The sequence below is a fragment of the Halyomorpha halys genome, unplaced genomic scaffold (assembly GCF_000696795.3).
Source record: "Halyomorpha halys isolate HHAL.00 unplaced genomic scaffold, Hhal_1.1 Scaffold16.1, whole genome shotgun sequence".
Taxonomy (NCBI): domain Eukaryota; kingdom Metazoa; phylum Arthropoda; class Insecta; order Hemiptera; family Pentatomidae; genus Halyomorpha; species Halyomorpha halys.
In genome coordinates this window covers 1,066,811-1,079,178 of record NW_027116375.1, presented here as the reverse complement: position 1 = coordinate 1,079,178, position 12,368 = coordinate 1,066,811, and the positions used below count along the sequence as shown (strand labels likewise).

The 12,368-nt window shown below is 31.7% G+C and overlaps 1 protein-coding gene across 1 annotated transcript in view; it reads left to right on the top strand.

Moving 5' to 3' along the window:
• The window catches only part of LOC106680250 (cytoplasmic aconitate hydratase), a 98,279-nt gene that overhangs the window by 14,558 nt on the left and 71,353 nt on the right, over positions 1–12,368 (top strand). The window contains exons 5-9 of the mRNA XM_014419810.2: positions 1,217–1,286; positions 1,371–1,560; positions 2,120–2,250; positions 2,370–2,541; positions 4,095–4,312. Coding sequence (XP_014275296.1) covers positions 1,217–1,286; positions 1,371–1,560; positions 2,120–2,250; positions 2,370–2,541; positions 4,095–4,312 — 781 coding nt within the window. The remainder of the gene's footprint in view (positions 1–1,216; positions 1,287–1,370; positions 1,561–2,119; positions 2,251–2,369; positions 2,542–4,094; positions 4,313–12,368) is intronic.

Below are 12,368 nucleotides of genomic sequence, written 5' to 3'. Positions count from 1 at the left end.
AATTATTATTTTTACAATATTGTTCAACTGTCGGAACGAAATGCTGAGAACCAATTTTTAAATATTAACGCAGTTATCCAGGCATTTTTATTTGATTTCTAAATGACCAGAAGCAATTCTTTATTTTTCCTTTCAATGCTCTCGAATTTTCTGCTTGGTAAACTACCAATGTTTTCAATTTTAAATCACCAGCTAAGTTTCCACCAATAAGTAATGTCAATCTAAACTTGAATGATCTTTTACTGGAATTAAACTGGATTTGGTGAATGACACAATTCTTCCTTTTTCAACTGCAATAATTTATTTCATATAATCAGCAACAACGTTTCGGGAAATATCCTTCATCTTCAGGTCGCTGATAAAAATAACTTATATACAACATATAATTATCTCCTATATTATCATTCTTGCTAATATTTAATAATATACTTGTAATTTAAAGAATAAAAACTATTTTACTGTCAACAGTCATACATTTTAGGAGAATAATTACCTTCAGAAAGGTCTTGTATACTAAGTCTAAAATAAAAAAAAAAAATTATTTGGATTCAATTTTTTTTTTTACTGGCTTCAAGATGGTTTCTAAATACTTTATGTGTTTCTTCTAATTGGGTGCCTTTTTGAAACTAAGTTGCGAATGGTAATGTCAAGTTATGAGGATCATCTGGTGATGTAACTTTTGTGCCTATTGGTCCGATAGTCTTTGAGAAAAGCTGCCCATTGTCTTGGATGGATGGACAATTTTTTTATTTGAATCTTGTATTCAACTTATTTTAAACTGTTAAACCTCAAATTTTGAAGGTATGGGTTGAAACATTTTTTTCCTTGGTTAGTTAAATTGATTGATCATTAAAAATCACAGTTCATAAAGTGGGTCAAAATTTATTTTACTTTGATGAGCCAATATTTAATACTTAAACTATTGCAGATATGAAGAAAAAAGTTATAGGAAGATTCTTCAAGGAAATTTATTACTCTTTAGTTTTGTATTTAAAATATTATAAACTGTGACTGATTGTTTTTAAGATATAAATTAAAATCATAAAAACATAAAACATAAAAACATGATCTTCTCGATTTCCTTCTATATCCCTCTTTTAGGGATTCATTTACTGGTTTAATAAAAAAAAAAAAAAAATTACTTTAACCACAGTAAAATGTTATTATTTTATTATTTTTTTTATTCTTATAATATTTTTCTAAAATTTTATTTTAGTGATAACGCTCTACAGAAAAATGAAGAAATTGAATTTGAAAGAAATAAGGAGAGATTTACATTTCTTAAGGTATTTCTTGAAATATATTTAAAATTAAATATATGAAATTGTATATGATTACTCAGTTTATCATTTATAAGTTCTATTTTTCAGTGGGGTGCCAAAGCATTCAGAAACATGCTTATCGTTCCTCCTGGTTCAGGAATCGTCCATCAGGTGAATCTTGAATATTTAGCTAGAGTTGTTTTCACTGATAAATTACTGTATCCTGACAGTGTTGTTGGAACTGATTCTCATACAACTATGATTAATGGATTGGGAGTCGTCGGATGGGGAGTGGGAGGTATGATTTTATGTTATTTATTGTATATTATTTACTACTTCTATATTTGTTAGACTTATAGGATCATAACAGGCATTGACACTTTTAAGGTACGGTCCTTAATCTATTTGTACTCTTGGGAACATTTATAAATTATCTCCTTTTTAGTGGGCACCAATGTAACTTTTTGTTGACTAAAAAAAAGTTTTTAATAAAAAAATTAATCACTAATAAATGGGCCTTTAGTGAAATTAGCTTCAATACAGATAATGAAGTTTATCGTGCTAGACCTGCTATTGCTACTGTATTGCCACGCCAGTAAATCTTATCTTGAAGGTAACTGTCATACAGTTTATAACATGCTCGTTTCAAAACTACAAAACTTATTCAACATGTTAGTGGTTCTTTAACTACAAAGTGTTCAGTGCGTGAAGTGACATTAATTGCCTGTTGAATATAATATAATATAATAACCGCACATACGCCAGTTGAATACTTTTCACTGCACCAGATTAATAACAAAATTAGGATTATATTATCAAGTATTCATGTTTATTTTTTGAATTATTTCTTTTCTAAGGTATTGAAGCTGAAGCTGTTATGCTTGGCCAAGCTATAAGTATGCTCATCCCTCAGGTCATTGGGTATAAACTAGTCGGAAAACTCAACCAATATGCAACATCAACTGATCTCGTCCTTACCATCACCAAGGTAATATGATCTCATCATTTCTTCAGGATTTATGTATATTTATATACAATATATATATATATTTATACAATATATTATGTACCTATATGTCTAATATTTTCTTTTTTCATATTTTACAGCATTTGAGGCAGTTAGGAGTTGTTGGAAAATTTGTCGAATTTTTCGGTCCTGGTGTTGTGGAATTGTCTATTGCTGATAGAGCTACAATCTCCAATATGTGCCCGGAATACGGTGCCACTATCGGCTTTTTTCCAGTTGACGAAAACAGTCTCTATTATCTTTCTCAGACAAGTAAGTTAAATATTCAGGATTTAACCTTTTTTTTTATGAAGTTCTTTAACTCCTTAACGCACAGTTTTCATACAAAAACTGTCAAAAAAAATTAATTTTTTTAAAATGTAAACACAATTTAGAACATTGTCTTGGCAAAAATTTTAAAAATACAAAAATAATTTTAATTTTGGATTTTGGATATCAGTCATAATACTAGCTCCCTATGCAAACATAGGCTAAAGTGAGGATTATTATAGAAAGTAAATCATTGTTATTTATTTTATTATTATCACTTTGTTATTTTCAATTCTCGATTATATTTGAGTGTGAAAAATTATATCAGCATAAAATACAATGCCGCTCGAATTAGCTCGAGTGTGCACAGTTTGCCCTGTTCAGTGTGCTAGAATTAACTCGAGCGTACAAGTTAAGGGGTTAGAAGAATTAATTTAAACCAAATACCATTCAAATATTTATTTTAATGTTTTGACTCCTTATGAAAAAAACAGAAGCATACAGATAGAGAGTTTTTAATTCTGTGAATAAAATATATTAGGGATATATATGCTTTACAATATGTGACTCTAAGAATAGCAAAGACATTAGATTCTTAAATTATTTGTTTTGTATATTTTAGAAACTTAAGTGTAGGATTATCATATGTTATTTTCCTTTGTTATACAATATTTAATTATTTTAGGTGCTGATTTCAGATCTTCGTCAGACTGAAATACCAATAATCAATATCAACAAATGTTATAAAATTGCAATATATACAATAAATAAATTTAAAAAAGTAGAATTTAATTTACAGTACATGTGTCTGACTTGCACATAAGACATGTAACATGATTTTCATAGAGACTACATTGCTAAACTCCTTTAATTGAGTGAATTAATTTAGTATAATAAACATGCAAATTGTTTATTTTCTTTTATAATATTTTTTCAAATTAGTGAGTACTATGGCATGGAAATTCTAAGATATAAAAAGTTTTTTTTTTATGAAGGTGATAGTCAGCAGTGTGGTAAAAAGAACAAAAAATAGTTATCATTTATTTGTTTGCTGATGTTTTGCCCCACTTTGGTAGGGCTTCATCAGGGCTATAAAAGCTACAAAACAACATAAATATATATGCAATGTGAGATAATAAAGATCACAATGAAGTAAACTAAGGTGGGGTTAAAATTATATAAAAATAAGTCTCAGTTAAGTTCTCTTAAAAAAAAAAATTGGACCAGTATTAGCAAAGCTACATCGTATTAAAGTTTGCACCAATGTTTTAACAGTATTTTTCTCAGTTTCCCGTGGTAGAACATTCACTTTTGGTTTTGAATAATTTTGAAATCTCTACATACCAGAACATTCCAGATACTTGTTTGAAGGATAGTTAAATTATCAAATAATATAAACAAAAAAAAAAACTTAAATATTAGTAAGGATACAGCAAGGAATTATCGTATTGGTTTTAGCATATCTTGTGAATGGACCCACCAAATCTTTTTTATCATGAAATTTTTTTATTGTATATGTTGCTTTGAAATATATGATTTTATTTTGATTGTTTCAGATCGAGATGAAGCAAAAATAGACGCAATCAGGAAGTATCTTAAAGCAGTTGGTATGTTGAGAGATTACGCAAACGCTGCGCAAGACCCTGTCTTCTCTCAGGTCGTGGAACTTGACTTGGCAACAGTGGTCAGTAGCATATCGGGACCAAAGAGACCACAGGATAGGGCCGCAGTAACTGAAGTGAAGTCACAATTTTTGTCAGCTCTAACTCATAAGGTGAGTAATTTTTTTGCTTATAATAAGTTATTTACATTAATTTATTTTATAAACTTAAGATGGCCCCTAGTTGAGAAAAAAAATTCAGTACATCAAATGCTGAGCTTTTGACCATCAATAAGTTGTAATTGTAGGTGTTTTTAAATTGACCTAAAAAACCAAATCTGTTTCGTTACATTCCGAGCAAAGCCTATTATACTGGATGGTCTTATTGATACCAAGTTAAATAACTTAAAGATCGAAATTTTATTGCGCATGTGTTAGTTTGAGGGGGGGGGGTAATTACTTTTTACTTACTGAACAAAAAAGACACAAACTAGATTATATCAAACATTATTCATGATGTGATCGACTGAATTATTATTATAATTAGAAAGTATGGAAGTGCTGATGAAAATTTTCTTATTGTATTTACTATTATTTTATTAAATCTTGAAAGAAGCAGTATAATAGAGAGGGTAAGCTGTCAGGAAAAGTGAAGAAAAAAAAAATGAGTCTGTATGATGTATAAGGGCAACAGTTCCGTAAGTAGGTGCCGCAGCATCCTAGGGCACTAGTGAATGTCACTTTCTAAAATATTTTTAAAAAAATATATAAAATTAAAATAACGAGTATAAAGTGCATTTCAGCTTTTACTTTGTACCGTTTTTTCTTGTTTTCATACATACTCAACCACACCAAGGATAATTGTGGCAACATTTTTATATTAATGGGGTGTATAAAAAAAAAAATTACCGTTTTCCGTTTTTCAACCAAATATTTGTATTATTATATCTTTGATATAAAATAAAATTAATACTGAAAGTATAGTCCATTGTTATCTACTGTCACTTGCCATCTGCTAACCAATTGTTCGATCCCACAGTTATACTATTCTTTGGTATGGCTGTCAAAGAACTCTTAGAACGCAAATTTAACTTCCGCAAAATTATTAAATTTCTTCCCTTGAAGGAAATGGGCCACGGATTGAAACAAGTAGTAATCCGATGATGCGAGGCATGGACTATATAGTGGACGAGGCAGGAGTTGGAATCTATGAAGTTCTTTAAACTTTTCTTTAGTTCGACGGGAAGTGATTGCTAAGGTGTAAGTTCGTGAGGGGCCAGTCTGCTGGTCTTTCTCACCTTCCCCATGGAGAGTTGATGGCGACTAATAGTATTTTTGACACACCACACTCCCTGGCAAGTTTGCAAGTGCTTGTGGACAGATTTTTAAAGAACCTGATTAATATCCATTAATGTTTACCAGGAGCCCTTCTTCCCCTTTGATGTCGCTAACTTTTCCATATCAACGCCGCACAGTGCACTGGTTAGAACACCTTTCCCTTTATATTTAATAATTTCACGAGTCGCTTCAGTGGCTGTGAAATATTTTTTCCACTTATGCCTTAAAATTACAAGAATTTCCTTGGACACTCATGTTTTTTCTTTTCCCAGTGGGGGTTATCAAGCTTAGAGAATGCTCCAAAGGGATTATTAAGTATTAATAGGATTAAAATATTTACAGTCCTTTGACCAACCTACTCGCTGAAATTGTCGGTTTAAAAAGTCAGATAAGTGAGGCTACCATGGAGGGCAGGAGTGGAGGGTTTGATGCCCTTTTTCGATTTCAGGGGCTTTTTAAATATTTTGCTCTCTCTCAAAGTCTCTCCTTCCCGTTTTAAATTATTATTTCAAAAGTGATATAGGGCCGTCGCTCTCCAGGGGTTTAGCGGTGCGGGTCCGGTGGGGAAGGATAGCCTTTTTTTTAGCGTTACGATCTCCTCTTGTGAGATTGTGACATGTCGTTCATCGACCAACCTACTCGCTGTAATTGTCCATTTGAAAAGTCAGATAAGTAAGGCTACCAAGGAGGGCGGGAGTGGAGGGTTTGATGCCGTTTTTTGATTTCAGGGGCATAAAATAGGTTTTTTTTTTAAATTTTAATTTGTTACATTGAAATATTCTCGTCTATCTTGTCAATTGAACTCTATCCTCTCTGAAAATATTAGAAGTATTATACGCTTTCTTTTTCTTGCCTGGTTGTTCAGATAAGGAAAACACTTTAGGAATTGATAAAGCGTCATCTTTTATACATCCCATTATTTTATATGCTTAAACCTAAGTATGAAATAATTTATCCTTTTTTGTCTGGGGTTCTTGGAATACAAGGTGATGATCTAAATCAGTTGCCAAAGTGGTGATCTCTGAGAAAATTTCGCTGGTCCTCAGAAAAATATGGAATATACTTACTCATCACTTTAAGTTTGAAAAATAATTCAATTCATAAGAATACATGAAAGTTATAAAAACACTACTTCATAGAATATGAATATATGGTAAATAAGTCTTACTGCTGTAGCAGCATTGTTTTAGCTACATGTTTTGTCTTGTCTCTTTTTGCACTCTTCTAATGTTTCACTCTCCTGTTTGTCGCATGTATGTACAAGGGTAGTCTGAAAAGTTCCGTAACGTAAAGATGAAAGCACTCGAAAATAAAAGCAAGTGAATTTCGTTGTTCATCTGTTGACAGTTACCCACCAAAGTTTTAGCTATTTTGGACGCACAGTGTTTATGTAACAATTGTTTGTTTGTTTATTCAAAAATTAAGGCGTAAAACCCACCGGTCATCAACGCCAACACCCCACTCATGTACATACCCAGTGTTCAATTATATAAATGAAAAAAAAAATATATATGTATAAAATAGATAGATAAAAATGCATAACATATAAAAAACCAAACACATAATATATAAAGTATACAAAAAATACATAATATACATTATATATTCACAAATAGTCCTTTTATTTTCAGAAAAGACAATCTTATTTATGTCAAAATATGTTTCTCCTTTTCCCAAGGCCTCTGATATATTTGAAGGTATACCCAGTTCATTTATTCTTCTCGTGTAGAAAACACACTCTTGGAAGATATGATTTATTGTCATTCTTTGATTACATTTCTGGCATCAGGGGTGGATCCTCCTTTGTAATTAAGTGGAACAGTCGCTTGAGTGAGTTGATGTGAGTGTTTTTGTGAAAATGGACAAAATCTAGTATCGAGCTGTCATCAAACATTTGTTTTTGAAAGGCAATACGCCTGCGCAAATCAAAGGTGAGTTGGATTTTGTATATGGGGACTCTGCACCATCATTTACCTCAGTGACATTTTGGGCAGCTGAATTTAAACGTGGTCGTAAGAGCTGGGAAGACGATGAACGTTCCGGACATCCAAAAACTGCTACTAACGACGAAAACATCACAAAGTTCATCAAATGGTGCTAGGAGACAGCCAAATTAAAGTGAGAGAGATAACAGAAGTTATGGACATGTCAAAAGAACGTGTTTGTTACATATTAAATTAACATTTATATGAGAAAGCTGTCCGCACGTTGGGTGCCGCGTTGTTCACGTTAGACCAAAATGTGTTGGAATGAACATTTCCATCGCTCTGTTTGCGCAGTTTAGGCGCAATAAATTCGAGTTTTTGCGCCTATTAATTACTGTAGATGAAACTTGGATACACCATTATACGTCTGAAACAAAAATACAGTCCAAATAGTGGACCGTAAAGGGGGAACCGGCTACAAAAAAAAAAATCAAAAACGGTTTTATTGGCTGGGAAAGTGATGGCGATTGTTTTTTAGGATAGTCAGGGGTTAGAGTCATTTTAATCGACTGTCTTCAAAAAGGAAAAACCATTACAGGAGCTTACTGCGCATCATTACTTGACAAGTTGAAGGAAGAACTTGCAGAAAAAGAAAATCCTGTTTCACCAAAACAACGCACCGTCTCACACCACAGCGGTTCCATGGCACAAATCCATGGATCACGGTTTGAACTGCTTGGTCATCGGCCTTACCAGATCTAGCCCCTAGCGACTTCTTTTTGTTCCCTCATCTAAAAATTGCGCTTGAAGGACAGAGATTTTCGTCAAATAAAGAGGCAATCACCTTCGTGAACAATTATTTTGCAGAGAAAAACCCTGAGTACTTTTTGGCCGGTTTACAGAGATGGAAGCATCGCTGAGAGGAGTGTTTAGAGTTACAAGGAGACTTATTGAAAAATTAAAAAAAAAAATTTAAGAAAAAAGTCTTGTATTTATGTCAGGTAGGAAACTTTTCAGACCACTCTCGTATCAGTTGCAGTATTTAAAGGTGGGCTTACGAACGTATTGAGTTCAATATAAAATATATTTAAGATATTAGTTGGGTTTGTTTGTTTGTTTATTGTTGCTTAAAGGCGTAAAACCCTTTGGTCATCAACACCTATGGCATGCTATTATGATGAGACGACAAACACCACGCATGCACGCACGCACTCCTCCCCCCCCCCCCCCCCCCCCCCCCCCCACACACATGTGATTCAAACAAATGTAAAAGAGGAACGTGATTCATACATATGTAAAAATTAATAATAAATAATATTTAAAAAAAAAAAAAAAATCGAAGAGGAGTTATAATTTTGAAAGAAGGCGATGTGCTTTTAAAAATTTAAACACTGATGTAACTTTAGCTTCCTCATCTGTGAAAGCTTCTGATAAATTTGGGGTCAGTCCTATCCTGTTTATTGTTGGCAAATAGTGAGTACGTTCTTCAAAAATGTGACAATATTTGCACGTAGGGGGTGGCAGTTTTTTGATCAGGTGTGAGTGCATGAGGAGAGTATGACCCTATTCTCAAGCGGGCTAGAGCAACTTCCTCCCTATAGCTGTTGCGGTAGAATCTCGACCATGGTTTTGCTGATCTTTTGATTCCTTTTAATTTCTTTTAATTTACTCGGAGAATAATTTTTTTTTTCAATTTTATTTTAATTATATACATAATTTTAATATTAACTATTGTTACGAAATCAGCTTATGTATTCTAGTATAGATATATTAAGAATGTCTCCGAGAGGTCAGTCAGTATGTATAGGAAAACTTCAGCATCGCTGTTACCTGAACTGAGAGCCTCAGTGAAAGTCTTTCCTCTTGCCAGGTATAATATGCGCTGGGAAAATTATTTTTGGGTTGGAATGATTAATTACAGAAATATTTTGAAGTCTATATTTAACAAATAAATTGTATGTATTATAGAAAACGAAAATGTAATGAACAAAATGAAGAATTGTGAAACAAATTAATTTTATGCATTAATAAAAAAAGGAAAAACAACTCAATACTTTGAAAACACTTAAACTAATTTTATAATAAAAAAACAAAGGAAAACTGTCTACAACGTGCCTTGAGGAAATGTACGTTAATGTTTTTATCTAATCTCCCCGGATGACAGCTGAGAGGTTCTGGAAACACGCAGAAAAAGGGGTCCTGTGTGAGAGAAGTGGCTTGGCCAAAAGTCTACCACGGTCTTATAGTACAAGAGCCCAAGAGGAGAAAAAAGGCAGTTATCTCACCCCAATTTTTGATTACTTTAATGAAAACTATGTATAATTAATAGTCAAAATTGACGAGTCTGCCAAGTATAGGTAGGGGGAATAAAAAATGGCGGCTGTTTCAAAGCGATAAAAAATACTAATTTTTCATTAGGAGCTCTATATCTTAGAAGTATGAACAACACAAGAAAGCCTAAGAGAACGTCATTTAAAGAAGAGTAAATTTGCTAAAATACGAGCCCTAATAGAGTTATATACGTTAAATAATATTCGAGATATAGCTTTTTAAAAAGCAACATTTCGTAAAAATGTTGTAAGGGGCGTACTGAAAGATCGGTTGTTAGTGAATTTATTTTGAGAAATTTATATTTCAAAAACTATTTGACGTACAGATGTCTATTAGCACTCAAATTAAAGCTAGTTTAATGAGCTATAAAGTAGTTTATGATGTTTATCTTAGTCGGAGTAATAGTTTACATGAAATTCGCTAAAATAAATTGATTTATAGTTGTTTGGACAAAGTTATATTCAAATGTGAGTATCATAAAAACTACTACCCCTACGATGATAACTATAATAAACTACTTTATATTAAGTTAAATTTCCTTTATTTTGAGTGTTGGCAGACATAGGTGCGTGTTATAGATCTAAAGATATATTTTTACAAAAATCCAACATTTTATACGAACAACTAGAAACTAACATTTTGTGGAGTTTATTTTGTCAATTATCATAAAAACTACTACTCCTACAAAGATAAACATAATTAGCTATTTTGTAGTAAATTAAACTAGCTTTAATTTGAGCGCTGGCAGACATCTGAACGTCTAATGGTTTCTGAAATGAAGTTTTTCATAAATCAAACTTATTGTCCGAACAACTATAAATTAATTTATTTTAGCAAATATCATGAAAACTACTATTCTTAGGAAGGTAAAGGTCATAAACTTCTTTATAGTCCATTAAACTAGCTTTGAGTTCTAATAGACATCTGTTCGTCACTTAGTTCCTGAGATTTAGATTTCTCAAAGTAAATTAACTAACTACTAATCAGTAGATTTTTAAGAAGTTTTACTTTTTAAAAAGCTATATCTCGAGAACTATTGAACGCAAATAGCTCTTTTAGGGCTAATATTTCAGCCAATTTACTCTTCTTTAAATCATGTTCTCTTAGATTTTCTAGTGCTATTGGTAGTTTTTAAGATATAGAGCTCCGAATAAAAAATTAATGTTTTTTAAGATTTTGAAACAGCCGCCATTTTTTATTCCCCCTACCTATACTTGGCCGACTCATCAATTTTGACTAGTAATTATACATAGTTTTCATTAAAGTAATAAAAAATTGAGGAGAGATAACTGCCTTTCTTTTCTTCCGGCTCTTGTACTTTACACTCCTTTACCGTCAAAAGATCGCACCGCTCTTGTTTAAAATCACATGGTTTATTTTAGTAAACAAATGCCTTATAGTTAAAATGCATCTATTTCACATATTGACTAAGCTAATAAAATTATAACATTTTTAATTTAATGTTGCTTCGACAACTATGATTGCCTTAGATTATATTTAAAAAAAATCCCCGAGACCGGAGAAAGAGAGTTCACAGTGTGAGGCCTCTGGTTTGGATCTCTCGGAACAATACCAGATAGAACAAGGAGCTTCTTAGAAGGCCTAAGTGTCATACATCACCTGCATGGGATTTAACTCTGAGATTATTTTTTTTTTTTTTTGGAACTGTCGATTTGTGTTTTAATTATTGTAATTATTCCCTTAACTTATTTATTTATTAAATTATTTCTTTTAACTCATCTATACATTGAAGTATTTTTTTAACTAACTTTTTGTTTTGTTTTTTCCGAAATCTATGTATTAATTTTTATAACGGATCGAATGTGAGTAGCGGATCACAGAAAAGGAGAGGTCTGAGGGAGCGAGATAGAGAGAATAAAATTGTCAAGTTAATGAAATAAAGTTGTTAAAGAGGTGTAGATAGTTGACCGTAGATTAATGATTGGAGAAGTTTGTCGGGGGGTGCGGTCAGCAAAGAACAACATAAATAAACAAAACCATATTTATTTATTTTATGCCGACGTTTCGACCTGAGGTTCAGGTCTTCATCAGGGGTTTAGCTAGTTGCTATAAAACAGTTTATAAGTTTATTTATAACAAATTTGATCCTTTTTTTCTCTACTTTATTCTTTACAAACCCTCCTTGTTTGTAAAGAATAAAGTTGAGAAAAAAAGGATCAAATTTGTTTTTTAAATAAACTAAACCAAACTCAAATAAGAATATATTAATAAAAATTAATCTAATAGTTTATAAGGTTTATCTTAGTAGGAGTAGCAGTTATATGATATTAGACAAAATAGATTCACAAACTTCTCCAATCATTAAAATTGTTAAATGTAATGAAATTGTTAAATTGATTAAAGGGGAAAAAATAAATAAATAAAATAAAATATTTGTATTTAATATTTGTAGTATTTTGATTTGTAGACGAGTATTGATTGTAAAAAAGAGAAAGGAAGGGGAAAAAAATTATTGTTATATTATGTAAATATATGTATTGTATATATGTTCGATCATGGATCGGTTGGTATGCTGGGTATTTTAGGAACTAGAGTTTGTCGGTTTTTAAAACCCGGTTTTTTGGAGAAAATTATGAAATTATCATGAAAACTACTATTCTTAGGAAGGTAAAGGT